General features: G+C 40.0%; 3 protein-coding genes and 1 long non-coding RNA gene across 12 annotated transcripts in view; 2 read left to right on the top strand and 2 right to left on the bottom strand.

Moving 5' to 3' along the window:
- TRAPPC11 (trafficking protein particle complex subunit 11) overlaps positions 1-12,958 on the bottom strand; it is a 68,774-nt gene extending 55,816 nt beyond the window's left edge. For 2 of the 5 annotated variants that reach the window (XR_014172025.1, XM_081926341.1), the window contains exons 1-14: positions 12,783-12,950; positions 11,960-12,188; positions 10,250-10,419; positions 9,313-9,383; positions 8,515-8,629; positions 7,649-7,748; positions 7,049-7,122; positions 6,400-6,496; positions 5,299-5,432; positions 4,326-4,473; positions 2,953-3,046; positions 1,423-1,502; positions 1,269-1,347; positions 1,131-1,185 (exon numbers count right to left, since the gene is read on the bottom strand). Coding sequence is in view for 4 of the 5 variants with exons in the window: in XM_081926341.1 (XP_081782467.1) it covers positions 1,131-1,185; positions 1,269-1,347; positions 1,423-1,502; positions 2,953-3,046; positions 4,326-4,473; positions 5,299-5,432; positions 6,400-6,496; positions 7,049-7,122; positions 7,649-7,748; positions 8,515-8,629; positions 9,313-9,383; positions 10,250-10,419; positions 11,960-12,163 (1,421 nt within the window). In the remaining variant the exon portion in view is untranslated. Of the gene's footprint in view, positions 1-1,130; positions 1,186-1,268; positions 1,348-1,422; positions 1,503-2,952; positions 3,047-4,325; positions 4,474-5,298; positions 5,433-6,399; positions 6,497-7,048; positions 7,123-7,648; positions 7,749-8,514; positions 8,630-9,312; positions 9,384-10,249; positions 10,420-11,959; positions 12,189-12,782 lie in introns of all 5 variants that reach the window. The other 3 variants (XM_081926343.1, XM_081926340.1, XM_081926342.1) reach the window with 3 other exon arrangements.
- Positions 12,959-13,285: 327 nt separating this feature from the next.
- On the top strand, positions 13,286-23,325 carry RWDD4 (RWD domain containing 4). 2 transcript variants are annotated; one of them, XM_081926390.1, is made up of 7 exons: positions 13,286-13,441; positions 16,703-16,783; positions 17,516-17,625; positions 17,717-17,861; positions 18,316-18,433; positions 19,135-19,184; positions 19,333-23,325. In XM_081926390.1, exons 1-7 carry the CDS (start codon positions 13,418-13,420, stop codon positions 19,444-19,446), a joined length of 642 nt encoding a protein of 213 aa, XP_081782516.1. In that variant the 5' UTR covers positions 13,286-13,417; the 3' UTR covers positions 19,447-23,325. The 2 variants fall into 2 exon arrangements, with proteins under 2 accessions (XP_081782516.1, XP_081782515.1); XM_081926389.1 differs by having other exon boundaries at positions 13,288-13,441; positions 19,135-23,325.
- LOC309378359 overlaps positions 19,311-27,492 on the bottom strand; it is a 29,024-nt gene continuing 20,842 nt past the window's right edge. The window contains exon 3 of the long non-coding RNA XR_014172032.1: positions 19,311-19,411. This is a non-coding gene — a long non-coding RNA (uncharacterized lncRNA). The remainder of the gene's footprint in view (positions 19,412-27,492) is intronic.
- The window catches only part of LOC309378334 (NACHT and WD repeat domain-containing protein 2-like), a 41,536-nt gene continuing 38,362 nt past the window's right edge, over positions 24,319-27,492 (top strand). For 2 of the 4 annotated variants that reach the window (XM_081926337.1, XM_081926338.1), the window contains exon 1: positions 25,504-26,130. In XM_081926337.1, the coding sequence (XP_081782463.1) occupies positions 26,080-26,130 (51 nt within the window). In that variant the 5' untranslated portion in view covers positions 25,504-26,079. Of the gene's footprint in view, positions 24,599-25,503; positions 26,131-26,724; positions 27,162-27,492 lie in introns of those variants that run through there. The other 2 variants (XM_081926336.1, XM_081926339.1) reach the window with 2 other exon arrangements.

Genomic DNA, 27,492 nt, shown 5'->3' with positions numbered 1-27,492 from the left:
TGGAAGAATGGCAGATGCAACTGATAGACTACATGGAGTTAGCAGAAATGACTGGCAGAATCCGAGACCTGGGAGAAGAGGCTGTGGAGGAGGACTGGAAGAAATTTAAGGACTATTTACAAAAACATTGTAAATTGTATGAATGTTAAGAGAGATGTAAGATTATTAACAATAGGGCACCAACAAGCTAGTTAAAAGGAAGATGAAGATAAATGTAATTATGAGAAAATATAAATTTTGGATAAATTTTATGTTAAAATTAAGGTTTTAAGGTTTGGGTTAAATTATCCAAAATTAGGGATACAATATTGGAAAATTATAAGATAAGAATTTAAAATAAGGTGATAAATTGCTGGGTAAAGTTTGAAATTTTGGAACGCAGGAACGAGAGATGTGAGGAAGTCCAAAGAAGTGAAGAAAGTATGATTATTGTTAAAGTATATGTTATTTTGTTTGATTTTTCTTTATTGTATTAAGAAAATCTTGAATAAATATTTATTAAAAAAAGGCAATAAAAACACGTGTCCTAGGGAAAACCACTATGAAAATAGCAAATTTGGTTAGTACTGTCGTTATGTTAATGCATTTTTAGAAACGCAGTATTTCCCCCATACCTTCATGTTTCCAAGTTATTTCCTCTAGAAACAGTTATAAAAAATACAGAATTTATCAGCTATTACATTTGTACATATTGAATTATAGCCACAGGGTGGCATCCAGCTAAACAGTTTATTAGCAGAAGGACTTTTGACTGTGCAAAGGAACTTTCCCTCCCTCTCCTCTCCCCACATGCCCCCTAAATCTGCAGATGGTTTGAGAAACCCCCCAAATATATTTAAGAGGCACACAGAGGAAAGAGAAAGTTCTGCTGCACAGCCAAAAGTCCTTGTGCTAGTGCTAACTGTCTAGCTGCATACCACCTGCAATATCTGAACTCACTGAAGCTATGCCAGGATAACCTGTCCTGTTACAATTTATGATAGATTCAATAACTTTCAAATCGACCTATTCACAACCCTCTTCTATACACTGCTGAAAAAAGTTTTCCAATTTTCACTTAAATTACTAAACAAAAATTAAAAAATAAATACCTAAAATCATGCAGTGGCATTTATAAAAATCATACTTACTTCAAAGCTTTGGTGTAATCTTTAGTATCGTAATACTCTTCACCCATCTGAACCACTGAAAAGAACATTATATTATTTACAGTATTAAAAACTGTAAAATGTGTTTTATTAAACATTAGTTAGGAATATTATACTTACTCAAGTGACTTTTCATTCTTGGACATTTGTACTTCTTGAATTGGGCAACTGCATTACTCAGCAAGGTGATTATTAGCTCCTAATAAAAAGTATTGTTAAAGTTATATTTGCCCTTACAATGACAAACTATAAATACTATTGAAATGTGACTTACAGAGTGAAGAACCTTTCTCTCTTTCAGTTGCAGTGCCAAAATTCCCACTTTCTCCTTTTCGGGATCATTGAGATCAAAGCCTGCATATGACAATGAAAAATCCATCTTAATGAAGTAATGTACATTCTTTTGTTACAAGCCTAGTTCCAGTTCAAGAATGTTCAGATTCTAAACACCGCTCTGTATCTTAGGAGAAGGAATGTTTTAGAACTCAGGTGTATTCTTTGTTCTTTTAAGTAGACTGTTTTAAAAGATAGGCTGAAATAATTAAACATACTAAAAACTAAAGCACCTTTAAGTGCTATGGTCTAAGTCAGCCTTCTAGGAAAATTACTGCTCTTAGCAACAAAGCCAAAACCTCACAATCTGTGGTTTCTTGGCAACAGCCCATAAAAGGACTGATTCCAGAAAAGCAACACTTATTTAATTTTTGCTATTATAGAGGCTACTAATAATGACACAAGCCTTATATCACACAATGAGAGGGTTTGCATTTATCTGGTAAACTCATTCTAAGCCTTTGAATGGAATGTTTAAAACCACAGGCTTAGTTCACTGTCATCCCGTTCCAAATCTCTGTATGGGCTCTAACAAACAGAAGTTGCTTTTCCAAGCATAGGCTGCCTCATTCATTTCAACAGAGGTAGTAGATCTCCACATGAACAGAAATATACAAGCCCATCTGTTTCCTCTAGTCTTGTGCCACTTTAAAGATTAACCAATTTATTACGGTACAAGCTTCCACAGAACACGTTACTACTCTGCGGAACCATTCCTGAACTGATATGCCTCTTGATGAACTGATATGCCTCTTGATGAACTTCAGCAAGGCTAAAACAAAAATTTTTTTCCTTCCAGTAGCACCTTAAAGACCAACTAAGTTAGTTCTTGGTATGAGCTTTCGTGTGCATGCACACTTCTTCCATTTCTTCATATCTGAAGAAGTGTGCATGCACACGAAAGCTCATACCAAGAACTAACTTAGTTGGTCTTTAAGGTGCTACTGGAAGGAAAAAAAAAATTTGTTTTGACTATGGCAGACCAACACGGCTACCTATCTGTAACTTCAGTAAGGCTGTCATGTATTGCAGTATATACGATATGTCTTAGGCCATACTTGATTCACTTGAGACATGGGTTAAGTCTGTTGGGCTTTATCACTGCCCTGGATGAGCTGCAAGTACACACCTGGGCACTGAAGGATAAGATCAGTAGCAGCAGGGAAGCTGTCAGTCAGAGGAGCTCAGCTAGCATTACCAGTCTTCTCATAGTGCAGAGGTAGAAAACCCTCCAGATGTGGTTGGGCTATGATTTCCAGCAGTAGCAGCCAGAATGGTGAATGAACCAACATCACCCGGGGAGTAACAGGTTCCTTACTCCTGTCACAGAAGTTTCCCCAATATGCTTGGCAGGATATATAAGGCTCTCAGGAACACAATTTGAAATATACACACATTAGGATAAACGTTTGTTAACTAAGATTGCTTTTTGTTTATGTTCTGTAGGCAAGAAAATGAAAAAGATATTTACTTAGTATTCCCTGCCTCCATGGTCTTTGTCCGTAGAAGTCAAGCATTCCAGTTTGAGTTTCCAGTGGATCTGGATTGGGATATATTACGGAAGACTGCAAATTAAGCAAAGAGAGCCTTAACTATATTGTTAAAGGTTATGACACAGTGTGATAATAAAACACACAACTGAATGCTGGGGGTGGGGAGGGGAAGACTTCCAAAATGTATGTGTTTATAGAAGAAGCAAAACCACACCCAAACCTGTATTGGCACAGAGGATGGAAACAGAAAAATGCTTGTTGGTACATAAAGGCATTACACTGAACCTACGTATACCTGCTTAAGACTCTTGAATTCAATGCAATTCATGAAAATATATTTGGACGCAGGACTGTGCATGCGTGTACACTTAACTATGGCTTCTGCAGAGCTAACTATTAGAGTAAAAATGTTTATGTTTTGCATGATCTAACTAATAGAGGGAGACCTGAACACCCCCGGTGTTCTGGATTATGTTTGAAGACTACAAAACTGCTATTTAAAGTTCTTTTTTCTTATTTTTCCCCACATACTTTTAAATGAACACTTTTATGGGCATTCTAGTATACTAATGTAGCATGACCTATCATTAGAGTCTGTGCCCAAATAAAGTTGCTTAGAAACCTGTAACTGAGTAAGAGTGCCGACATACACTAGGATTCTAAAAGGTGTGCATTATTTAGACTATACAACGCATGCATTTACCATACACAAACCAAGTTTTTTTAAATCTCTGTGTGTATATATGTCTATAAGTAAACATATAAACCTCTTGACCAAAAGTTATGGGCTTATAAAAGTAAGCTTACAGAAGAGATTACAGGATCTGAGATACCTCAGTCAGTAGAACATAAGACTCTTGAGCCCCACGTTGGGCAAAAGATTCCTGAATTACAGGGGGTTGGACTAGATGATCCTGGTGATCTAATTCTACAAGTTTAGGAGTCTGAGTGTGGACTCATTAGTTAAAAAATACCAACTTGCTAACCCAAAAATCTTATTATTCATGTTACCTTTACCTGAAATTCACTGATAAATCAAAATAAGTTCTGTTTTCAGCCTTACTTTTGGTTAATTTTTATAACCTATGTCCCGCAGGTATGGTTTTATAGCAGCCCATGTGGGTTCTTTGCTGCACTGGAATCACACTCAGGAATGAACAGGAATCAGCTTTTTGCACACCACTGATCAGTGCATGGTAACACCATTCACACAAATGAGTCAGCACAGCTATCTAGAAGTCAGTATTTTTAAAAAAAACCCTAAAAGCTATAGTCACTTCTTGCAGAAAACCTTGTAAGAATATGGTCTCACAAAGGAGCGTAAACAAATGTAAGGCAGCCTATGACTCACCTCATGATTACAGAGACTATTGGCCAATTGCTTCCGTTCTTGTGCATAGTATGCTGCCTGCTGGTAATAGAAACCAGGATTCTGAGTTTGAATAGCTGTCAGTCCTAGTTTAATAGCTTCATCGAACAAATCTCCAAAAGCTTGGAATCTGTTTAAAACAAAAAGGGGGGGAAATCACACACACACCTGCAGAACCAGACACTTCAGATTTTTCAGAAGGATTAAGCAGAGTAGCAACAGGCAACTAACTCATGGGCCACACAAAATCCTGACCTCTTTCCAGGACCCCAAGAATCTTAATTTAAGGAAAGAATCCAAAACTTTCCTATATAGCCATGAGAAATAGAAAGTCTGAAAACTCAGGGCATCCTTTGCCTCAAACCAAAATAATTTTAAAATAAAGGAACCCACCAAATATATCACTACCTGTCTCAACTGTCATGATTTCTATATTTGTTTCAAACTTTCTAATGATCCCACTGAGCCAAAAAATAAAATCAGAATTATGCAAGTGATTAACATCTGCAATGCTTACTCATGTACGATAGGTGCATACAGATGGTTACTTGTTAACAGAATATGCACGTTGGTGGACATTCTCTGGCTCACTATATATTAGCTCACTATATATTTATTTCTAGTGTATCCCTGAACATGTTCCCCATTTCTTCTCTGAAACATGTCTGGAAAAGAAAAACACTGAAATCTAGGTAACGAGCACAAAATAATTTGAAGCTTGCAACAGTCACTTTGGTTCACACCCCAGTAGCCTGAGGCAAGTCATTTAAGCCTCAGGTTCTTCATTTGTAGAATGGGTATAATGGCAACCTTCCTCACAGAGCTACAGCTATAACTGATGTGGAATGTCATAAGGTTTATGTAATAACTTGCAAACCAAAAGCAACACCGTGCAGCTTGAATCAGCTCATCAATTCACTAATCACAGTAGTAAAATTACTAAGTAAAAACATACTGTTTTGACATCCAGGCAGCATGCTCAAAAGCCAATTCAGCACTCCCAATTTTTTTCTTGCACAAATCTATGTGTTTTCTGAACTGTGCAATTGCATCCAGCGGTGTATTATGTTGAAAACAAAGGCGACAAATCTGAAAAGATTTGAAATTAAAACACTTTGATTAAAATCTTTTTCAATGGTATACCAGATTGACAACTACAACAGAATACAGTTGTTGTAGGTGAACAGTAACAGTACAATACACATTCGTATTATATTAACTATGTTCCTCTCTGCCCTTTCAGACTACTTCATTTTTTCCTACAGAGAGTCAAAATGAAAAGTCAAAATGTAATAGAAGCACAAATTCCAGTTATTCACAGGAAGTAACCTCAAATCATCGCAAAGATGCCAAGGACAGCAATGGGCAACAGACTCCCCCCTCAGAAAGAATTTGATGAGAAACCTATCTGCATTTATAGGAGAATGCTGTTCTCACGGGTGCTTTCCCATGTTAACATGAAATAATCTCTACCAGAACTTTTCAATTACTTGAATCTGAAAGAAGAATAAGTTGAATTGGGGGGATGGAACTTAAAAGTTAAAAGTAGAAAGATGTTTTAATCCATATACTTCACGTGATTCAGTATAGAAGAATTCAATATAATAAAATCAAGTAAATAAACACAAGATTTCACCATTTTTAGCATTTCTAGCCTCCAGGATAACACAAAACCATGGGCAATAATTTAAGAAAGGATTATGATTTCTGGTCTTGTCACCTATTCATCATTGCACAAACTGTACCCTCTGCAATTTCAGTGCCATCCTTCATGACCCAACGTACCCGCCCTCTGTCCATTTACTAGATATAACTTTTTATGACTTTGTTGAGGACCAATTACACTATGCCTATATATTTTATACAAAGAGCATGAAGAAAGGTCATTAAGGTCTGTAGGAACATAGCTTTACCTTACTCATTCTGCCTATACTGCCTCCTCACATCCATTCAGGATATTCAACTAAGAAGTGTTCCTTGTCCTTAAATCACCCAGAATAGGAACTTCTGCTACAAAATGTCCTAAGAAGGGCCAAGTTAAATCAACAGTCATTACCTTGTAGTTTATAAATCCTGCCATAGTCTTGATTTCCAATATGTTTGTTTCATGAGCTCTCAGTTCATGTACAAGATTATATGCAGTTCTGTAATTTCTAAGAAAGAAATTTTAAAGTTAGAAGTTGTTCACTTGTTGTAGAATAAATACCGTATTTTTCGCTCTATACCATGCACCCGACCATAACATGCACATAGTTTTTAGAGGAGGAAAATCCATAGACATGCCACCCATAGGCATTCCCTCCATAACACGCACAGACATTTCCCCATACTTTCTAGGAGGAAAAAAGTGAGTGTTATGGTGCAAAAAATACGGTAAATTAGTGAGCCCCAAATGTATTGCTTTTCTTTTCTTTGGACTACAACAGCAAGGCCCAGAGTCCTTTTGGAATTAAAGGGGTTTACTGTTGCCTCTTCTCTTGAATAAAGTTACTTCAGAGGAAATATATTAAATATACTTCGTAAAATGCTGCAGTGCATATTTACTCATGGAGAATGGTAATAAATCATTTTAAGAATAGCAGTAGAAAGGTGCTCTCCACTCCTTTGTCTCCCATCCCACCCACAAATGGCAGATATGCCTCTCTTTCCAGACTGGGGGAGGTGGGAGGGTCCCATGATTCCAGCCTCTGCATACAAGTACTTACTTTAGAGCATTCTGTGTGTCTTGCTTCAATTCACTGAAGAATCCTATTTTGAACTGGTGTCTAACAAACAGAAGCTGCAACACAACCAACGTACAGTATTTTTAAAAGGTGGTATTAGTTTTAAAGCCATCAACATGACGTTTTAGGCAACACTAATGCAGATTAATACCAAGCTCTAAGAATACCAAATCAATTTATTCCATCATAAATTAAGGATTTGGCCTGCTTTTAAATGTGTAGCACCTAGTGTTATTAATGCTGATTTTAACATATAACTTGCTTTATTCTTGCTGCTGCTAAAGTTGCATTTTGATTTGTTTTGCATTCTGGTATGATTTTAGAAATGGTCTGTATTCTTATAGAACATATGGTTATAACATTGTTATGGTATATGCCCCTGCATACTTTTAGTAGAAGAGTAAGAAATAAATAAATAACAATATTTCTAAAATAAACTTGTTTATAAATAAGTTTATAAATAAAATATTTATAAATAAAATATTCTTAAAACTACCAATAAAAACAGGATTTGCAGCAATGGTGCTTCTAAATTCTTCAGCACTGATAGCCCAACTAGTTTAATAAAGTTGCTAGTTATACCTGATGTGTTGTTTTGTTCAGGTATTCTTTATGAGATTTCACCCTGCGGATTTCTGTATAATAGTATGTCTGTGCGTGTTCATAGAAGGCATTCTCTAACCTATGAAAGAAAAGGTCAACTGCTTAAAAATGAAGCAAGAGTCTTAATACTTCACTGTATCAATAACTACCTGCCTTGCTTCAAACACGTTCACCCTAATTTCTCTCCCATAAAACTTAAAGCTTATGTATATCAGCAGCATGGAACAGGAGCACACAGCTTTTCCAGAAATAAAATGGTGGTGGATTCATTATGTTTCAACAGAAATACGTAACATGTAGGTAATGGGTGTATTCAAGAGTTCCATAAAATGTCGATGCAAACACACTTGGTGGAGATTTAATACACATGAAAGAAAATGTGTTAAATTGTGGAGAGGTTTTAAAAATGCTTATTATCTAAAAACTAGCCATATGCACAGCCTGACCTTATAATTGCTCAGAAGCAGCAGAGGCTGTTCTATTAGGGTAAACTGGGCACTACCTCACCAAACTCAGTTTGCCCTCAGCCAGCCTCACTTGCCTGTCTTTTCAATTGCAACCAGTCCACATGGTGGCATTGCTTGACAGTTTCTTCCTCCTTAGTCTCAGTGTTGCCCTTGCATAACTCAGCAGGGAGGATGAGGACAAAACTAAAAAGCATTTGCTCTGCATTTCATTGCCTCTGGCTCCATCTACTGTTGGGTTCCCTGCCTTCTTCCCCACCAGCCTCAATAGGTACCAGTCACCACTGAGTGCAATGTGACTCTCAAACAAGCATGAGGATGATTTCGGCCATGGTAAAAAAATAACTAAAGAAAAGCCTGCCTCTGACATAATTTACTTACCTTATAATATAACCTACAAGGTGATCAGTATGTGGCAAAACAAACAGCGACTTTCCAGAGAGGTCACAAGCATTGCATAAAGCTGCTGCCCTTTCAGAAGCAATAACGTCTTCTCCTAAAATAAAATTGTAAAAATGCTGAACCATCTACTTTCTGAAAATCTGTCAAAGGGCGACAGATTGTCACATTCATGGTACACTATTGACCATAGTTTACATGACATGCAAATAAGTTCATTGTGCACTACAACATATAAGATGAATGGTCCCCTTTGAACCAAGTGTGGAGTTAATTTTTGACCTACAGGAACAACACTGCTGTTGCAGTTGATTACAATATATCCAAACCCGTGGTGCACTAGATTCCAAAGAGAACGTCAACCTGCACCGTAAGGACAGCGTAAAAGGCTTTTAACACAAATAAAAAGGAACCTAGAAAACATGGTTTTCAAATCAGTCTCAGCTCTCTCATCTGTCTCCAGCCAAGGGTTCAGACAGATATACTGTATGCTCTTAATTCTTTTGCTTTTAACTTGTTTTTATTTTATTGTGTGTTCTGAGATTGTTGTAAACCGCTGTGATATATTTCTATGATACAGTGGTATATGAAAATGTTTAGAAATAAATAAAATAACTGCTACTGAAAAACATTCAACCTACAGTAATATAAAATCCCCACACACTTTTTTTATGGCCTTCTATTCTGCCTTCTATTGAAAAACAGGTGGATTTCACAACTTCAGATTACTGTGTTCATTTATTTCATATCTGATCATTTTAGCTTTCAATTGTACTTCACCTGGAGGTAACGGTGTTTTCTTCTGAATCAAAACCACAGCAACCTTTGTGTTTCTTCCCTGCAAACTCTGCCTGTAAGAGCAATAAATAACATCAAACTGAGGATGGTAAGCATGCAAGCCTTTAGACCATACATACTGCAAAATACGTTGAGTAATAAACGTTGCCTGTCTCAAGAGCTGAAGTCAAACCAAACATTTAGTACAATCTTAACTAAAAGGAGGCTTTCTGTTTTTGTTTTAAAGCAAGCAATAGAGCTCAGCAGCAGGCTCTCTCTCTTTCCACTTATGTTAGATTTCCCAAAGGTGTAAACTAAGTAAACTAAGATGGTATGTGTGCTTTTTAAAAAAAGTAGCATTTCAAACATGGGGATGAATTCAACATAGTGCAACAGCAATCATTCTGTCAGCACAAGCATTTCAGCTTGCCAGTCAGAATGATGACCCCTTTCATCTCACCAACTGGGTGGGGGAAGAGAAAGAGAAAACCCTGTTGTCCTTGCAGAGGTTCTTGCACTGGCTTCCACAAGCTCCCAAACTTTTTCAGGTGCAGAGTACTTTTCAGGAGAGAAATTCGTCATGGAGCACTACTGTTGCCTTTATGCCAAAGGCGTGTGTTTATTTATTTGCTAAGCACTTGGAGATGCTTCGGGGAGACCAAGTGCTCCACAGAGCTCAGTTTGGGAACCACTGCACTAGTGGAACTCATTAAGTTAAATCCAGCCTATGGTTTACACTTCTGTTGGAAAAGCACCCTTACATATGTAAGTTACAGTGCAATTCTACATTCAGTAGGAAGCCCCAATGACTTCAGAATTGCACCCTGCTTATCTGTCTTGAAAGTGGAAGAAAGAAGCTTGTGAATGATGACTTTTCTCCAAATATGTTTGTATTAAGCCATTACTAAGCTAATACCTAAGAAGTCTTTTGAAATTATACCTGACAATTTCAACTCTAGTAGCACACTCTGACTGTTTTTCCTTCCACTGTGGCTCATCCCAGTCCAGTTCATAAAACACCACAACAAGTGCAGGCACCAAGTTCAGATGTTTGTTCATCCAGCCAGTCTTCAAGATTCCTTTTGGAATGTACCATTCATACGTTGTTCTCTGCAAGCATTGACAAACAAGGTGAGCTGCTCTCTCTGTTCTTACACAAGTTTTGGTGACTGATATTTTTATGGCAGCACTTAAACATTCTGCTTTATCCCATGTCCTTCTCAATCACAGCTACCAGAAGTACAATAAAGGATCAAACCTTTCTCTTCTCTACGCTAATCACCAACCTTACTGCCTAGAGCAGAATACACTTGGGGGAAAGTTTCATTATACTTAGGACTTTCTACGTAAATATGATACACTGTAAGAAAGCAAGAATCACAATCTACTCTAGCATCTTGTTCTCACAATGGCCAACCAGATGCCTATGGGAAGCCTTGCAAACAGGACATGAACACAACTGTGTTCTACTCACCTGCACCTCCCAGCACCTGTTATTAAAAGATTCCGACTTCGGTGGCAGAGAATAGCCATTATGGCCAGAAGCTGATGATAGTCCTATCCTCCATGAATTTGCCTAATCTCTCTTTAAAGTTGGTGCCCATCACATCTTGGGGGAGCATATTTCTATGCATTTGAGCGAAGCACTTTCGTTTGCCCATTCTGAATCTTCCAAGGTCCTGGATTCTAGTATCATAAAGGAGGGAGATTCTCCCAATCCACATTCTCTGCACCATGCATAATCTTATACACCTCTATCATTCCCATTTCCCCCCCTAACTTAGAAAGGCAAAATTGTTGTAACTTTTCCTCACAGGGGAATTGCTCAAACCCCTTGATCATTTTGGTAGCACTTTTCCATATTGTTTTGCAACTCTACAATTTTCTTCTTGAGGTGAGGGGACCAGAACTGTAGATTGTGTTCCAAGTGTGGCCTCAATAAAGATTTGTACAATGGTATTATAATATTGGGTTAATTTCCAATCTGTTTCCTAATGATTCCTAACGTGATATTCCCGTTTTAACAGCTACTGCACAATGAAACATCTTCTTAGCGCTATCCACTAAAACCCCAAGACTTTGCTCCAGGTTAGTCAGGTCAGACCCAACTAACATATATAAGAAATCAGGACTTCCCCTCCCTCAATGTACATCACTTTATACTCACTTACAGCGAATTGCTTTCACCATTTTATTGGCCATTCAACCTGTCTGGAAAGAATGTTTTGGGGCACCTCACAATTTTTTGTTTGTTTCACTGTTCACCCCTAACTCAGACTATGAATGGACAAGTTAAAAACAGAAGTCTCAATATGGATTCTTGGGTGACTCCGCTTTCTAAATCCCTCCACTGTGACAACTGTCAATTTATTCCTAAAATAGTCTCAAGTAGAGTTGCAAAGCATGCTTTGGTTTGTGTCAGATACAGAATAAGGCTTCTAGCCTCAGTTTTTAGATTTAAGCTACAATTATATTCTTCCTTTTGAAAGTATCTCTTTAGCTGATTCCAGCATTCAATTAACCTTCAAGTGGAAAACTGATTATACAAAAAATTACAAGAATCACTGCAAATAGCAAGTAATTCATATTAAATATATTTTACAATCAAGACATAATCCTTTACTTCCAAACATAAAACAAAAAGCAATACCTTTGTCCTACATTTAGGATATTCATGATCCCCAGGGAGTACTTTGAAAGAAATTGGTACTCTGTCCGCTCTCCTGTTTGCACAAAAGGCATCCCAAACTGCCCGATGAACAGCATTGTACACTACATCCAAACCCGTGAGTGTAACGAAGGCCATAGGACGGCAGCATAGTTCCACAGGAAAGTCCCATTGCGAAGGGCTCATCGTTAAGGTTGGTTCGCAGGGAAATCTGAAACAGTAAGTATACATTTTCAATGAACTGGTCTGTTACTCAGATACATTTATCGTTATTCTGGGACACCAATACTCAAAGAGAAAGAAAAACCTCTGCTAAAAAAATTAAAATACCTCTGACTAAATTCTTCCCAAATGCAAGCTGATACGACATGCAATAGTAAATGAAATTTTAGGATTGAAAGAGGCGTAGCTTCCCCCACCTTAATAGCAGTATATGGAATCAAAGAATTGTAGAGCTGGAAAAAATTCCAAGGGTCATCCAGTCCAACCCAGGAATCTCAACACGCGGTTCCCAACCAATCTGAAACCATACCGGACCCGGCTTAGCTTTGCAAACTCCGCAGCCTGAAATAAATTTGTGGCTTAGCCATGAATGACCAAGCGGCTTCCTAGAAGGTTTCGCCCAACTTTCCCCGAGCTTCTCGGCGGTGTCCCTGCTCGCCCGAGGCCGCTGGCCGGCGCTTTTCCTCCGCAGCCCCTCCCGGAGCCAGTCATGGCGCTCCCGACAGCTGACAGCGCCTGACCCTCCCGCGTCCCCTTCCCCTCGCAGCCCACCACGCCCTGCGCGGCCCCGCTCCACCCGCACCTGCGCCGCTGCACGGTGAGGAAGAAGCGGCTCCCCCTCAGCGCCACAGGCGGCCGGCGCAGTCCATGGGAAAGGCCCGACCGAACCACGGAGGAAAGAAGGGGAAAGGGTCCACAAGCAGCAGCGGCAGCAGCAGCCCAAGGCCTGACTGAGGAGTCCAGCAAACAAGCCGGGGGTTGGGAGTGGGGGTGCGAAACCAGCTGAGAGCGACGTCTCCAGCTGGCCAATGACCGCCAAGACTCATCAAGGAACGAAACCATTGGAGCGCGGGCGGTGTTAGAGTTCGACGAAGAGCCAATGAGAACCAGGAAAGAGGCCGGACTGGCATAAGGGAACCGAAGCGAGCCAGAGGGCGTGTCTGAAAGAGCCTGTGGCCAATAGCCAGGCGGGAACAAGACGCGGAAGGGTGGACACCCGCGTCCAATAGGAAGGGCGGTGAGGACGCGGGTGCCGTGACCCCGCCTCCCCTTGTCATTTTCGGCGCACGCGCACGGGTAGGCGGCTGTCGGGATCAGTCGGGGCTGCGTGGATCTCGCCCTGGCGGAGAGGAGGGCGTCGCGATCACCTGGGAGGAGGGACGGTGGGCAGCGAAAGGGGTTGGGGGGGGGCGCTCCTGTCTCCTCCGGTGTCGCGCCATGACGGCGAACGAAGACCAGGAGGTGAGTGAGGATTGAAAGGTTTTGGTGATGATGGGGAGAAGGGCAGAGTTTCATCCGCTGCACAAGTAGAGAATCAACAGGCGAAGTTCTCCCCCCCCCCCGCTCTGCCTCTCGGGGGCAGGCGCTGCACCTGTTGAGCTTCTGCCTGCCGCAGCCAAAAGCTTGTACAGGCAACATGGGTCATTGCTCAGTTGCTTAGAGCAACGGTGCTGATAATGCAGAGGTTGCAATTTCGATCCCCATATGAGACAGATGCATTTTCCTGCCTGGCAGGGGGTTGCACTAGATGATCCCTTCCAACTCTCCAATTCTATGAGAGAGTGGGCAGAATTTAGACTAGCACCCGCTGCTGGATATCTAGGTAATTTGCAGAAGATCCGGAAGCTTTCCTGACTCTGAAGTGTCCTGACAATAGCAAGAATTTGGCTGCGGGGGGGGGGGAGAGAGATGGGTTGCAAGAGTGGGCATCTTTGCAGGAGGGTCTTGCGAGCTTGGTTCAAATCCAGATCTCAAGTGCTAGAGCAGAGGTTATGTGCAGAGACATCCTGTTCCTTCATTCTGAACAGACTTGCCTTGCTAAACCACTGTTTTGCACCTCCATCTCTTTGGGCCCACCCCTACATTACAGAAGTTAGCATGCTTAAAAACATCAGGATAATTCTGGTAATTTACTCACTACAGTTGTCAACACCAAGTAGGCAATACCCTGATTCAGTAGTTTTTCAACTAGTGTGGCATGGCACCCTGGAGTGCCTTGAATGATGGTCATGGGTGCAACACTGTCATCTATCCCTCTTTCCTTCCCTCATCCTCTGATGCCCTCTCGCGTCTCAGCCTCCCAAAGGCTTGCACAGCTGTTAATTGTGGCAGACCTGGCTGCAAGCTCCGCAGGCGAATGCTGCCTCTGGGGCTGGTCAGGGGGTGCTGGTTGCCAGGAGCTGAAGCAGCCTCAGAGTAAGCAAGCAAGTGGGCGAGGGAGACCACCTAGCCAGTCCACCAGCCCTTGCTGTTGGGAATGGAAAGACAAGTCCCAGGCCCCTCTGGGGCAGTGTGTGGAGGCACCCCTGTTTGGGGCAGGGAAGGGCAGCTCAGAGACCAGGGACAGCAGTATAAGCTGCCCAGAGGACTCCCAAGAAGAGGGGGAGAGGAGGCTGAGGGAACACTCCACAAGGGAGAATGTTCAAAAAGGTGAGAGTCTGCCTGCTCTGCAGGCAAGGGGTGACATAACTGGGCTTTTGAGCCGCACAGGGCTACCACTGAAAGAATGTAGTTGCTCAAGGGAGCCATGGACTCAAAAAGGTTGAAAACCTCTGCCCTGATTGAAAGCCGGAAGGGAGCATAGCTTGGTGGGTAGAGTCTGCAGACCAGACACACAGACCCCACATCGACTTTCACAAAGACAACCTACCATCTTTACTTTTGCTACACAGTAGAAAACCCAGTAGTTATGTGCTCATTACATACTCCGTTCCAACAAGATGTAAACATTGGATTTGGATCATAATTTTTGTTGTATTCTTCATATTGAATAATTCTATCAATTCTATAAATACAAATATCCAAATTTATCTGTTGTATATAATATGTATTTTCATGTTTTCTTTTCTTAACTTTGCCTTGGATTTAAAGAACTGCATTAGAGAGCATATGCCTAATGGAACTTTGGGCTTCTGTTTCTCAAAACAGCAGTCTCCCAGGCCACATAGTAAATGGGTTGTGAAGCAAGGGACACAGGGGAGACTTTCAAAGTACTGTAGCTTGAAGTATGACACAAGGCACTATTGTCCATAAGTGGGGGGAATCAAAAAGTTACAGTGGTACCTCAGTTTAAGAACAGCCCTGTTTACGAACTCTGCAAAACTGTAAGTAGTGTCCCGGTTTGCAAACTTTACCTTGGTCTAAGAACGGAATCTGAATGGTTGAAGGGCACCGGCGGCGGGAGCCCTCATTAGGGAAAGTGCGCCTCAGTTTAAGAACAGTTTTGGTTTAAAAACAGACTTCCAGAATGGATTAAGTTTGTAAACCGAGGTACCGCTGTATAGGGAGTACCATGCACAGAATACTCCTACAATCTTTCTACATGTGTATATGCGTTTTAAGGTCTTGTGCAAAACAGTGAAAATTACTCATAACTGCTTTTTTTAAAAAAAAGCACATGCAAAATAAAATAGGGCTTTTGGTTCTGTCCAGACTATTTGAAAAAAGTACAGGCACCCACCCCAGTTACGTGTATTCAGGTGATGTGTGACTGCGCATATGCATGCCATTGGAAACCAGAATTAGGGGGAAAGACCTGAAGTGCCTCAATAAAGCCCTGCTGCGCCTCCGGCTCACGAGGAGACCCTCCCTAGAGCCCAAAGGGGACATCCTCTTTGGGGCAGGTCCCTTGCAAGCTTGAAGCGCAGCAGGGTGCTTCCCCACTTAACACACAATTCATTTATGCTTGCAGGTGGCCAGAACCTAACCCCCATGTAAGTCAGGAGTCACCGGTATCATTGACTGTAGTGCGCTTTGGATAATAATCCCTGTAGTTGAAAACATTTGTTCCTATAAAGTATTCATATTGTTTATCGTCTTTCTTTTATTTCATACCCAACATAATACACCTCTGCTAGGTTGGTGTTATCATTAGTAAGGTAAAGGTAAAAGGACCCCTGACCATTAGGTCCAGTCGCGGATGACTCTGGGGTTGCGGTGCTCATCTCGCTTTACTGGCCAAGGGAGCTGGCGTACAGCTTCCTGGTCATGTGGCCAGTATGACTAAGCCGCTTCTGGTGAAGCCAGAGCAGTGCACAGAAATGCCGTTTACCTTCCCGCTGGAGCGGTACCTATTTATCTACTTGCACTTTGACGTGCTTTCGAACTGCTAGGTTGGCAGGAGCTGGGACCGAGCAATGGGAGCTTACCCCATCGTGGGGAATTGAACCGCCAACCTTCTGATCAGTAAGCCCTAGGCTCTGTGATTTAACCCACAGCGCATCAGTAGTAGTAGTAGTATTAAACCCTTTTTTATTTAATGTTCTCTTTTTAAAAATTATTTTGAACTAAGGTTGAAGGTGATGAAATTAATATCAAATATTAATACTTAAACAGATTGTACACAATTTAAATGGTTAAGAAGCAAATAGGAGACCAAGACCACTACTGGCTAAGTATCTTTGGCCCTTTCCTGCAGCATTACCCTTTTGTGTTTTAAAGATTTGTGCAAATGTTCTCTTTAGCTTTTAAAAATATTAATAGTTTTCTTGTTCTTTCCTTCAGATGGAGCTAGAAGCATTACGTTCTATTTATGAAGGTGATGAGTGTTTTAGGGAACTTAGCCCCATTTCCTTTCAATATAGGGTGAGTTTGCATGAGGTTTTATTACAGAAAAGTAATCTGTGTTGACTTGAACTGAGTCCCAATTCTTCCAAGACATATGCATGTATCTGAGGTAGCTCATAGTTTTTTCTGTTTTTTTAAAATTGATTTCTTGATTAATTGCATGCATTTACTGTGATTTAGCTATTGCACTCTGCTTTGGGATTATTTTATAGGAAAAGTGGGTAACAATTTTTTTAAAGAAAAAAGTACACCACCTGTCTAATACAGATGTGAATGAAAGAATATTTAGCTTTTAACTTCAATAGCCACATTTATTTTCATAGGATTGACAGCTTGTAATTTGTGAAGTCGAGCTCAGAATCATGCTGTTATCCAGCAATCTCATTTGACTTAAGCAATAATTATTTGAATTAAGCAATAATTATTAGTAATAATTAAACAGTTATAATACTGTGTTTATTCAGAATGAGGAAAGTTACCTATGGAGCAAATGTCTTTTTTATTATTGTTTTCTAATGGCAGCTGCATGGATTCCTGTGAAGTAATATTTTACATTTGTATCGATTAGTGCTGCAGTCGTCTTATCTGAAGACTCAATTCTATGGATGATGATAATAATAAAAATCAACAGTGAAGGAGCCTTGTTATAAAACAAATATATTTCAGTATTTCTTCCATTGGTTTAAAAATTGGGGGGGGGGGATTTTCTGGATTCTTCTTACACTGCCATGCTTTATAAATATTTTCCAGATAGGTGAAAATGGAGACCCTAAAGCTTTCCTGATAGAAATATCATGGCCAGAAACATACCCTCAAACTGCTCCAGTCATCTCTATGGATGCATTCTTCAATAACTCTATGTAAGTATTCCAGATTCTTATAGTGGCATTCCTTCTGGAATAGCCTTCTTTTGCATCTATCCCTAAAAGGAGGTTCTATTATTTCTCCTAGAGCCTCCACCATAAAGCAAAGTATATTGAACAAATTAATGGAAGAAGTTGAAGTTAACCTTGGTACCTCTATGACATACACAATTTTTGAATATGCCAAAGATAATAAAGAGCTGTTTATGGAAAACCAACCCATTAATATTGCGGTAAGCTGATAACTTGTTTATATATCTCAAAATACTAGTGTTTTCCCCCAAATATTAAGAGGTTAATGCCAAACTGCCACTGCAAGAATAAGTTCACATTTCTAGAAAAGCTTCACTTTCCTATAGTAAACTAGTAACTGTTTGCCTCAGGTACAATTCGGTATTCTGGATGTTGTTAGTAAAAATGGCTGATTATCATACCTAGAATTGTATATTGTTCACTGGCTACAATATATAAAACTCCATGTATTGTCAACAAGGGTTATGATAAGTCGCAACACAAATATACTTATCTCATAATGAGCTTTCATAGCCAGTAAATGCAAAGTTTCCAGTGTAGAAAAGTATAGATGAAGATCTGAAGCAATTGGATCTTTACTAAATGGGAACCCAAGGATGAGAGAAAGTGCCAATAAATTACAGAAATATCTTATTAACAAATTACGTTTTTTAGACAGCTTTGAACAACTGCATCTCAACAGGACATCCAGATGCAGCACAAACTAGTAAGAAAAAAGAGAAAAAGGAACAATTGACCAAAACACAAAAACGAAAGTTAGCAGATAAAACAGGTGTGTATGGTGTAGTTCATATGTTTCTTTTAGATTTTTTTAAAAGATGCATTTTGTTATTGTATGAATTAGGAGATTTAACAAATGTTTGTCAAAGTACAGGATTTTACCTGTTTGTATATTAAGTTTATATTTTTGTGCAGGATAATGTTTATTAAAGCTCTCTCTGTGTGTGTGTGTGACTACAGTTAATCTTTCAGTAGTTATTGAGTTGGCTCCCATAAAAAGATCAAGCCATGGTTTGGTACTATGACAGGGGTAGTCAACCGAAGGCCCGGTGGCCGGATACGGCCCAATCGCCTCCTCAATCACAGACGGTCCGGAAATCAGTGTGTTTTTACATGAGTAGAATGTGTCCTTTTATTTAAAATGCATCTCTGGGTTATTTGTGGGGCATAGGAATTTGTTCATTTCCTCCCCCAAAAATATACTCCGGCCCATCATATGGTCTGAGGGACGGTGGACCAGCCCACGGCTGAAAAAGATTGCTGACCCCTGCACTATGAGAATGAACCCTGTGTTCACGTCGTTCTTCCTTCCCACTCCCCTTATGAACCCCATTTAATTATTTAGTGTGTGGCTGCAAATAATAGTTTGCATTTTGAATCTTGTAGCAAGCTGTGGTTTGCTGCAAACCAGGAAGTGGTTAATTAAAATCTGAAATTTGAAAATTAACAGCTTGTTTGTGGTGTTTTGAATAGATCACAAAGGAGAGCTTCCTCGAGGATGGAATTGGGTTGATGTAATAAAGGTAACATACATCGCAGTTGAAAATTATTTAATACATATATATTTAACTGACTTTAGCAGTGTCTAATCTGTTACTCTCCCTTTCCCTTCTTTTTGTTAACCATTTTGGACACGGATGGCATTGGGATTCTCTTCTTCTCCTTATGTAGCATGTAAGTATTTCAGTTTTCCTGAATTGTTGTACTAGTTTTGAGATACCTTTAATTCCAAGGTTATTTGGGATACTTTCTCCTTTTGATAGGTTTTTAGGGCACTTATCCTAAACATGAAAAGAAATCCTATTGAATTATGTCCACGTATTTTTTTTAACAAATTCAGAAGTACTGGCTAACCAGCCTACCACTTTCGTGAAAAGAATATTAATTGTTAGAACTTTTCAACCAAATCTGATATATAATACTGAATATGCAAGAAAGTGGAAATCAAAATATTGTGTGATGTTCCCAGTGTTTGTAAATGTGTGATTAATACAGGTTAACTGTTTACAAATAAGTTCAATGCCCACATGTGGAATTGTCAACTCCCTGCATGCTTGCCTTCTTCTGTTGTAGTAATTATGTTGTACACTAGCCTGCTTCACATATCACTTTAAACCAATGCATAATTTCCCCCCTGTAGGTCATCACACCGCATATTTGCTTTTAAATTACAGCTAAGCTTACCATGGTATAAAGTGATATGCAAACAAGGCCATTGACTATAGTGCTAAGTGACGGTTTGCATGTGTGAAGGAACGATCACAGAAGAATCACAACAAATAAAACTTTTTAGTAATCTAATGTTAATTTAAAAAACAATATTTTAAGGGCTGTCCAGGCAGGCTGTCTAATAAAGTGGTAAAACATGTCTACTGAGTTTCATTAAGGTTGCCACAAAGCATCTGATGAACTGCCCCAGGCCAAGACATACTTTTTTGTTTTCATGCACTGAGATCCTGATCAGTGCTATAGTCCCAGGTCCGTACTCTCAGGGTTTCTTATTTTACTGTATGTCTCTCCAACCCTTTCAGCAACTTTTTGTATAAGCAGCTCTCTTCATTTTGGCAGTAAATCGGTTTTTACACCTGTTACTGAATTTTGTGACATTCTAAATACTAGCAGTACCAGACTCAGATACCTGCCTTTAAGAAAGAAAAAAGTTAACAGAAAATCTGCAGATTGGGGCCAAGAAAAATGGTAGCTACTGAATCTTTTAATCTTTTTTTCAGCTAAGCAAAACTGGCTCCAAGGAAGATGAATAGGAGGACACTGATATAGGAAAACATCAGCTTTTACTACAACACTGTTTGGAATCAACTGCCATATTCTCTCTTTTTTCATTTACATTTTATAAAATGACAGTTCCTCACACGCTGTAATCTGAAAAGGTGTGCTTACCTAGAGGGAAATGTTTTTGGTATCCATAATCACTTTCTTCATATCACATGTTTGCCTTTAAAGAAATTAGGCTGAAGATTGTCTCCTATTTGGATGTCAACTAACAGGACTCTGAATATAACAATATGTAATTTGCTTTTATACTGTTTGACCCTGTACTAAATCATGCAAAACTGAAAGTGAGTCATCTAATGCTCTAGCTGCTAGTCTTATTTTATATTTCTTTTTGCATAGCTTCTTCAGTGTTATTTCAAATACTATTCATTACTGATCCAGCTTTTCAGATGAAATCTACAATGACAGGCTAAATTTTGGGAAAATGTTGGATCTTCCTGAACCGTGGTATTCTTTAAATGCATTTTTCAACCCAATCCCATGGGCTTCCCAGCTGTAATATAGTCACAGTCCTAGAAAGCAAAACAGGATCATGAGGTACAAAAGAGAAGGTATCAACTTATATTCCCATGGCACATCTGCAGTTGCCTACCAGCCACTAATGATGCCCTTGCATTGGTACAGTCCCTGCATCCGTTATCAGCCCATGGCAAAGAACAAATTCACTCATTATATGATTGAGCCAGTACACATGCTGTCCCATGCACAACTAGAGAGAGATGGCTTCACCTCTCCATGCTGTAGGGAGGTAGCAGTAGGCAGAAACTACAACCATCAGGCCTCCCTTCAGACAGGGATTAAATCTGCCAATCCACAGCCTATAACAATAATACTTTTGCCAGGCAAACAAGAAGGGAAGAAAGGAGAACCATTCCACTGGCAACCCAATATCCTAGTGAGCTGATCCATCTCTGAGAATTGTGGACCCTTGAATGAGATTTGCTCTGGGATCAGTGATCATACACTGACAACTGTTGGAACACTCCACATAGCTTATATGTTGGTGTCTTCCATGGAGGGAAAAGAGATTTTGCTAATGGAGAAGTCAGAGGCAAGAAAGGAGGAACAGTATGGTAGGGAGCTCACAGCAGAAAGCACCAGGAGTTATCTGGTAGTTTGTTGGGATGAGTACTGTAAAGTGAGACAGAAGAGAATGAAGTCACTGCCTGCCACAGGAATTAGCACAAGTCAGACCCACAATGTGGCTTTTGTAGCTACTCAACAACCTATGCTATGACACACACCCTTTCCCCCAAACAGTGATGGCCAAACTTGGCCCTCCAGCTGTTTTGAGACTACAATTCCCATCATCCCTGACCACTGGTCCTATTAGCTAGGGATGATGGGAGTTGTAGTCCCCAAACAGCCGGAGGGCAAAGTTTGGCAATCACTGCCCCAAACCATGTTTAGATGCAACTGGATAGACTAGGTGTGACTTCCATTTGGAGCTGCAACTCGGTGGAATTGGATAGCAGAAGCTCCATACACATTGGGTTGCAAGTTCAATCCCTGGATGAAATATCCTAGCAGAAGAGGCTGGAAAAGAGCTGCATGTATAGACATACTTGAGGCAGGGCAGCACTACAGCCAAGGGGAGTCAACGGTTCATGAGCCAATAGCCCCATTTAAATATTTGCTTGCCTTGCATAGAAGTTGAGGTGTTTTAATCTTTTTTACAGTTGATTTTAATTCACTTTAAATGCGTTTAATGACCTTAACTGTTTTTGTTCATAATTTTAATAGTTCTTGTGAACTGCTTAGAGGTTTTATGACAGTCAAGCAGTTTTTCAAATTTGGTTGAATAAATAAAATAAAGTTATGCCCCAGAATGCCATTATTTCTCCCAGCTCCTTTCATCCCAGCCATGAACCTTTTCCCATAAACCTTTGGTTGATTGCTGGTAGCCACTGTAGAGGCTACTGTACACACCCTTCTACTATTTGATTTATTATTACATCAACACGTAAGCAGGGTAAGTGGATGGTATATAAATTCAATAAATACTACTACTACTACTACTACTACTACAGCATAGAAAGCTAGTGAATTGTTGGGATACACTTTGTTACTCTAGCTAATGCTCCAGTGGCCACAGACCTCGTCAGGTCATTAATTATGGGGGGATATTGAAATCCACAAGCCTTACTTGTTGAGTCCCTTCCCTCCAGTTTCAGCCAAATCATCCCACCTCTTTTATAAGCATAATGAAAGATACACATCCCAAGCTGTTTCCCAATACAAATGAAACTATCCTATTCTATCCAGAGCCACTGCTATTTGACAGCAATGAATCTTACCTTTTATCTATGAAGTTACTGTTCCTCACTCATCCACAAAGTTGATGGGCTAAATATAATTTCACTTCTGATAATTATTATTTTTTAAATGGGTAATTAGAATTCTGATAGGACTGCAGTCCAAAAAACACTGGGGAGTACACTTCATTGAACTCAGAACTTCTGAGTAAACCTGCATAGAATTCCACTGTATGTAAAACTGTGATGAAAAAATAACTAGAACTTGCCCACCAGTACATTTTCTCTCTTGGAAATGCATTTATGGTAGTTTGTATTTTTCCTCTCAAAAGGTAGCACAGTACCCGCCCTAAATGCCGGGCGCCGTTTATTTCTGTTCGTTATTTTCTTCCTTTGGAAAAATAGGAGTTGTCATGTTTTCTTGTATATGTTAATGAAGAAAGAGACGGATATAACTACCAAATGGGTAGATAAAATGGAATTTTGCATAGATGTGCCGTCTTGTATCTAAAAGTTCTCTTTACTGTATAAATAGTAATAGAGCATAAGATGCCTTAATGCCATCTAATTTTTATTGTGGGAAGAGAGGGGTTTAAATAAATATATATTTATCTGCTGTCTTGTGTGTTTATTTGCATTTAGGCCCTGTGCATACAGTGGGCCAAAGTTAAGCAGAAACTTCAACTGTAGAGTTCAGCACATATTTCAGGCTGCTATTAAAACCTTTGTGACTTCAACCTGCTTCAATTTGGCTAGGCAGCATTATGTGTTTCTGTAACAATATGCTACAAGACGCATGAAGAGCCCTGTTGCAGCAGGCCAAAGGCCTATCTAGCACAGCATCCCGTTCTCACAGTGGCCAACTGGAAGGCTGCAAGCAGGACACGAGCACAAGATTGGGTGTGTGTGTGGTTTTTTCCAGATGGAGCTCACCAGAACTCAGTTCTAGCGCCTCTGGTGGGTGCATTGCCACTATAAAAGAACAAGGGAGGCGTTCATGGTGAGCACCTCCTTTACTAGAAAAATAACACTGGCAACATAGCTCCACCAACCTGAGATTCCCAGTAACATGCTGCCTCAAACAGTGTGGGTAGAACATAGCCATCATGGAAGGAGGAAGGGGTGAGTTGGCTTGTAGCACACAGAATAAAATAAATGCATAGGATGTCCTAGTGTTGAGGCTGTGAGCAAACCAGTGGAATGTTTCTGTTGTAAATAACAATTTCAAACAAGGAAAACTGATGAGAGCGGGATAATTTTAGCAGAGGAAGACTGCTCCAGAAACAGTTTTGCCTGCTCCCTGAGTTCTCCCCCACCCCCTTCCACAGGGGAATCCATATAGGAGCCAAACCTACATATCCTCCCAAATAAGTAAATTAAATAGCATGATCAACAGATTGGCTCACAGGCCAAGTTATATTTTGACAACTCCCGCCTTTCTACAAATAGATGTTATATCTGCGCTTCTTTGAAATTTAATTAGAGCCATCACAAAAATGAACAGGATATGCAGGCACTCGGCTATGTGATTTTTAGGGCAGTGAATACCTACATAAATTATTGCGCCTTTCACACAAAAGTAATTTCTATGAAAGGAATCCAGATATTAAACATCTAACATCTTTGTCGTGAGCACCTATATTTCTGCTGATGAGGGCACGGGACTCACATTTGAGACTGCCAGGTATGGAAAATAGAGTGCTTTGTTCAGTAGCTCCCCAAGGGAGAGGAAACTCAGTTTATGCATAGTAGAAATTTAGTTACCATGACAATTTATCTGAATAGACCAGTTGGGGGGGAAACAAACAAACCGGAATTGCTTGTCTCCTTTCTGCTGCCACTTGACATGAAGTCAGAATTGGTAGGCTCTTGAAGGAAAACCTTGAAAGGTAGGATATATGAATACTTCAGACACACTGGTTGATCTTTAGTTGCATGTTGCATTGTAGGGCACACTCTGCTTCTGCACTTTCCTTGCAATTAAAATATCTTAAAATAGCCCACCCCAATGGTCATCCAGGCTGGGGCTAATGGGAGTTGTAGTCCCACTTCCCAGGACGGTGCAAGGACCAATTCTGGGGTTGCACCAGCCCGGGAGGAAACTCTGATACCCTATGGGGGTAAGAGGTGCTGTATCATTTAAGGTAAGCGGAGGCTGCCTAAGAATATATTGCAGCAGAACCACCTCTGTCTTCCAGCTGTGTTCTTTCGCTTAAAAAATGTGCAGACAGAAGTTGCTTCCAATTATAACTTCTAATACAATCATCTGAATTCACCCTGTGTTGTGGTTTCAACAGAGTTAGTTATCTCATCCAGTAAGGCAACTGTAACAGTCCTCACCAAACTGCTCAAACTTGAGACCAACTGAAATAATTTCACAGTGGTTCTGTGTGGTTGGTCCCATGTTGCATCATTGTCTTCTATAAAGCTGTACCATGTGTGATAGGCAGGCTGTGGTTTTAGGGGTCAACTATCCTGATGAGCCATTTCAACTCTACTGATTGGGAAACAATTGTTGCCGCTCAACCTAGCACAATTGATTTTGTATAATTAATAAATTTGTTTATTGTTACCTAACTTGCAAAAAACAGCCACCTAACAAACTCCACACAACACTGGCTTAATTATTTTTCACAACAATTTGTATAGGAATCTGTTTCAAGCTAATGGTAATTGTAATAAAGTGAGATAATAAATGAAGGTAGAGATTCACACTGAGTGCTGAACACATTCTTATGAGCTCATTATTAATGTTCAGCTATTGGGGTTGTTTTTCTCTTTCCACTTTTTTATTTGGCTTTGGAGCTGACTGTTCTAGCCAACAGCTCTTAAAAGGAGGCTAAAATCTGAATGGCAAGTCAAACAGGTTTTGCCACTGCATGTTGCTATGGGTTAGCGCTGCCTGGGAATCAGTAAACTTACTCACTTCCATACGCCAAGAGGCAGAGAAGAAAAATAGCGCTGGGAAGAGAGATGGGTTTTTTGTTTGCTATTTGGAAGCATCCGTGGGAGAGAAAACCCTACTACGTCATGGGTATTTTGTAAATACGTGTTATACTTCTCAAAGGCAAATGAAGGAAATGTGAAATTATAAGTTTGCAATTGGCTGATAATACTTTCAGTTACGCAGCAGTACCTGTAATTAGATTTGTGCCCTGCTGTCTTCTTACTAAATCTGTTCTCTTCTTACTAAAATTATAACTTTGGAAGGAAGCATAAGAAGATGTTCGGTTATATGTTTTGGAGTACAACTAACTGATTCTTAGCTCAGGAGAGAGCTAAAACAATCTGCCAATACCTAAGAGGCAATGAAACAAAACTTTAAGCTGACTTTCTACATTTTCTGACTTTAAACATCTGTGCAAAAACCATGTGGGCAGCTGACACAAAAGGAAATTTGTCTCAGAAGCCTCTACATACAGTAAGTACCTTTTGAGTAAATCTTATTGAAACTGTAATTTAAAACTAGTTTTACTATGTTGGTTTCTGTTCTAAAACTTTGTATTTCACCCTCACGTTTTTGGAGGGGGTATCTGGGCTGTGTAAGAACCCCAGTATTAAAAAGCATAGATGAAAGATACCTAACCTTTGGATTATTTTCAACTCAAAACTGTCAGCAGATTTCAACACATTATTAATATTGAAAGGTTATGATCTCCTTATCTAAACTGTTGCTTCAAAATAAATCTACAGTTGAATTTTTATGCCAGCTTTTATATTATTAGAGGCCGTATATACTCCCTCCTCTGTAACTTCATTTCAATTTAAAAGTGCCGAATCTTTCTGTTAAATTCTCAGAGATTAAGAAAGGGAGAATAGATGTAATATATCATATTTACTTATTTACAACCATTTTATGCTGCTTATCAACAAAGTCATCTTGGTGTTTACAAAAGTTATGAATCAATAAATACAGAATCAGGATCAATTAATAACATATCAATACAGCCAACATAAAACCATTAGAAGCCAGCATAAAATGGGCATGTCCCTAGGCCCATGCAGACACAGAAGCAGGCTCAGCCTATTTTGCCGCCTGAGGTGAAATAGCAAGCGGCTGCCCGACACATGTACCACACACACAACCTTGCCTCTGGCCTTGCTAACCAGAGTTGCACGGCTGCAACTTCTGGATTTCAGCAAGATCCTGTGAGATCATGCGGCGGCCTCCGTGCACCACAGCCACTTCTCACTTATCTGGTGGTATCAGTTTGCCCTGCCAGCAGCCCAGTGAACTCATCTGCACCTTAATTTTCAAAGGCCTGCCTGAATAAGGAGATCTTAGCCTGCAGGGGGAATGGTAACAAAGAGGGGAGCCAGTCTAACTTCTCTTGGGAGGGAATTCCACAATATGGAAGCGACCGTGGAAAAAGCTCTCTCTTGCATCACCACCAACCATGGGTTGTTGATGGGATCAAGAGAAGATGCTCACCTGAGGATCTTGGCATCTGCGTAAGCTTTTATAGGGAGATACAATCTTTCAGAAGGCCTGGGTCCAAACCACATAGGGCTTTGTAGGTCATAACCAGCACTTTCAATTATGCTTGGAAATGGACGAGTAGCCTGCGAAGTTGGTTTAACAAAAGAGTAAAATTCTCCCTGAAACCTGCTCCACTCAATAATCTGGTTGCAGCATTCTGAGCCAGCTAAAGTTTCTGAACACTTTCCTTTGGATTCCAGGGGTGGGGGTGGGGTCCAAACACTTTACGTAGAATTATATAAAAAATTACTTTGTTATGTATTTTGTATACAGATACAGTTTCATTTTTATAAAATTGGTACA

Source organism: Podarcis melisellensis, assembly GCF_964234715.1.
Source record: "Podarcis melisellensis genome assembly, chromosome: 9".
In the NCBI taxonomy this organism is placed as follows: domain Eukaryota; kingdom Metazoa; phylum Chordata; class Lepidosauria; order Squamata; family Lacertidae; genus Podarcis; species Podarcis melisellensis.
Note: the sequence above shows the minus strand (reverse complement) of the source record. Positions and strands in the feature narration are given on the sequence as shown.

Excerpts from the sequence above, each read along its gene's own strand:
- RWDD4 (XM_081926390.1), top strand. The coding sequence starts at position 13,418 with ATGACGGCGAACGAAGACCAGGAG. Across the intron at positions 13,442-16,702 it reads CGGCGAACGAAGACCAGGAG|ATGGAGCTAGAAGCATTACG; the intron begins GTGAGTGAGGAT and ends TCTTTCCTTCAG. Across the intron at positions 17,862-18,315 it reads ACCAACCCATTAATATTGCG|ACAGCTTTGAACAACTGCAT; the intron begins GTAAGCTGATAA and ends TACGTTTTTTAG.